Source organism: Rhea americana, unplaced genomic scaffold (assembly GCF_003343005.1).
Source record: "Rhea americana isolate MKP2758 unplaced genomic scaffold, rheAme1 scaffold_1177, whole genome shotgun sequence".
Lineage (NCBI taxonomy): Eukaryota > Metazoa > Chordata > Aves > Rheiformes > Rheidae > Rhea > Rhea americana.
The window spans coordinates 1-1,123 of record NW_028185236.1 but is presented as its reverse complement, the minus strand read 5'-3'; the positions used below and the strand labels follow the sequence as shown (position 1 = coordinate 1,123).

General features: G+C 64.6%; 1 protein-coding gene across 1 annotated transcript; it reads left to right on the top strand.

The window, feature by feature from the left end:
* The first annotated feature begins 10 nt into the window (after positions 1-10).
* On the top strand, positions 11-1,117 carry LOC146600727 (myeloid-associated differentiation marker-like). The gene has a single exon (XM_085318843.1). It carries the CDS (start codon positions 218-220, stop codon positions 1,073-1,075), a length of 858 nt encoding a protein of 285 aa, XP_085174969.1. The 5' UTR covers positions 11-217; the 3' UTR covers positions 1,076-1,117.
* Positions 1,118-1,123: the final 6 nt, after the last annotated feature.

The window sequence follows — 1,123 nt, the reverse complement described above, 5'->3', positions numbered from 1 at the left end:
CCGCGGCGGCCGGAGACTCCCTGCTCCGCGCTCCACCCCTCCGCTCCGAAGCCCGGATAAGGGCAGGCGCCGGCGACACTCATTTCCTCGGCATCCGGCTCAGCCGCTGCCACGCGGATAGGCGAGCTCGCCGGGACCGGGGGAGCGCCCCGGCGCACCGCAGCGCAGAGGGCCGACCACCAGGCACAGGGCTCGGGCTCGCCGCGCCACGGCCATCATGAGGGTGAACACGCGGGCCCTGACCTCCCGGGTGGGCATCACCCGGGTCTTTGCCATCATACTATCCTGCATCGCCTTCAGCTTGGTGGCCTCCACCGAGGACTAYGGTGGTGCCTACGGGACGTGGTGCATGTTCACCTGGTGCTTCTGCTTCGCCATGACCGTGCTGATCGTCCTGCTGGAGCTGCTGGAGCTGTACCCCAAGCTGCCCCTCTCCTGGGAYGACTTCACCTCGGCCTTCTCCATGCTCGCCGCGCTGATGATCTTCACCACCTCTGTGGTGTTCCCCTCCACCTTCATCACCAGCCCCTGCCGCTCTGAAAAGTGCATACGCCAGGCCGTGGCCACCGCCATATCCTGCCTCTGCTTCCTCGCCTACGCCCTGGAGGTGGGGCTTACGCGCGCTAAGCCAGGAGACATCAGCAGCTTCCTCTCCACTGTGCCGGGGCTCCTTAAAGTGTTTGAAGCCTACGTGGCCTGCCTCATCTTCTGCTTGCTGGATAATGTCAGCTCCAAAGCTGGCCTGCAGTGGTGTGTGGCCGTCTACGCCATCTGCTTCGTCATCACCCTCCTCATCATCATCATGACCATCGGCCGGTGCCTTGCTTACATGCCTTTCCCCCTGGAGAAGATGCTGGTGGGCTACAACGCCCTGGCCTTGGTGATGTACCTCACGGCCACCATCCTCTGGCCCCTGTACAGCTTCAACAACACGAGGCGGCCCGACCCCTGCGGCACGAACTGCTGGTGGAACAAGCACCTGGGGGTGACCTTCCTCACCATCTTCAACCTCCTCGCCTACCTTGTAGACCTGGTGTACTCCACCAAGATGGTCTTTGTGGCGGTGCCTACCTAAGGGCTGGGGAGCTCCCGCCGCTGCGCCCCGGGCTCGGGGCGCGCGGGG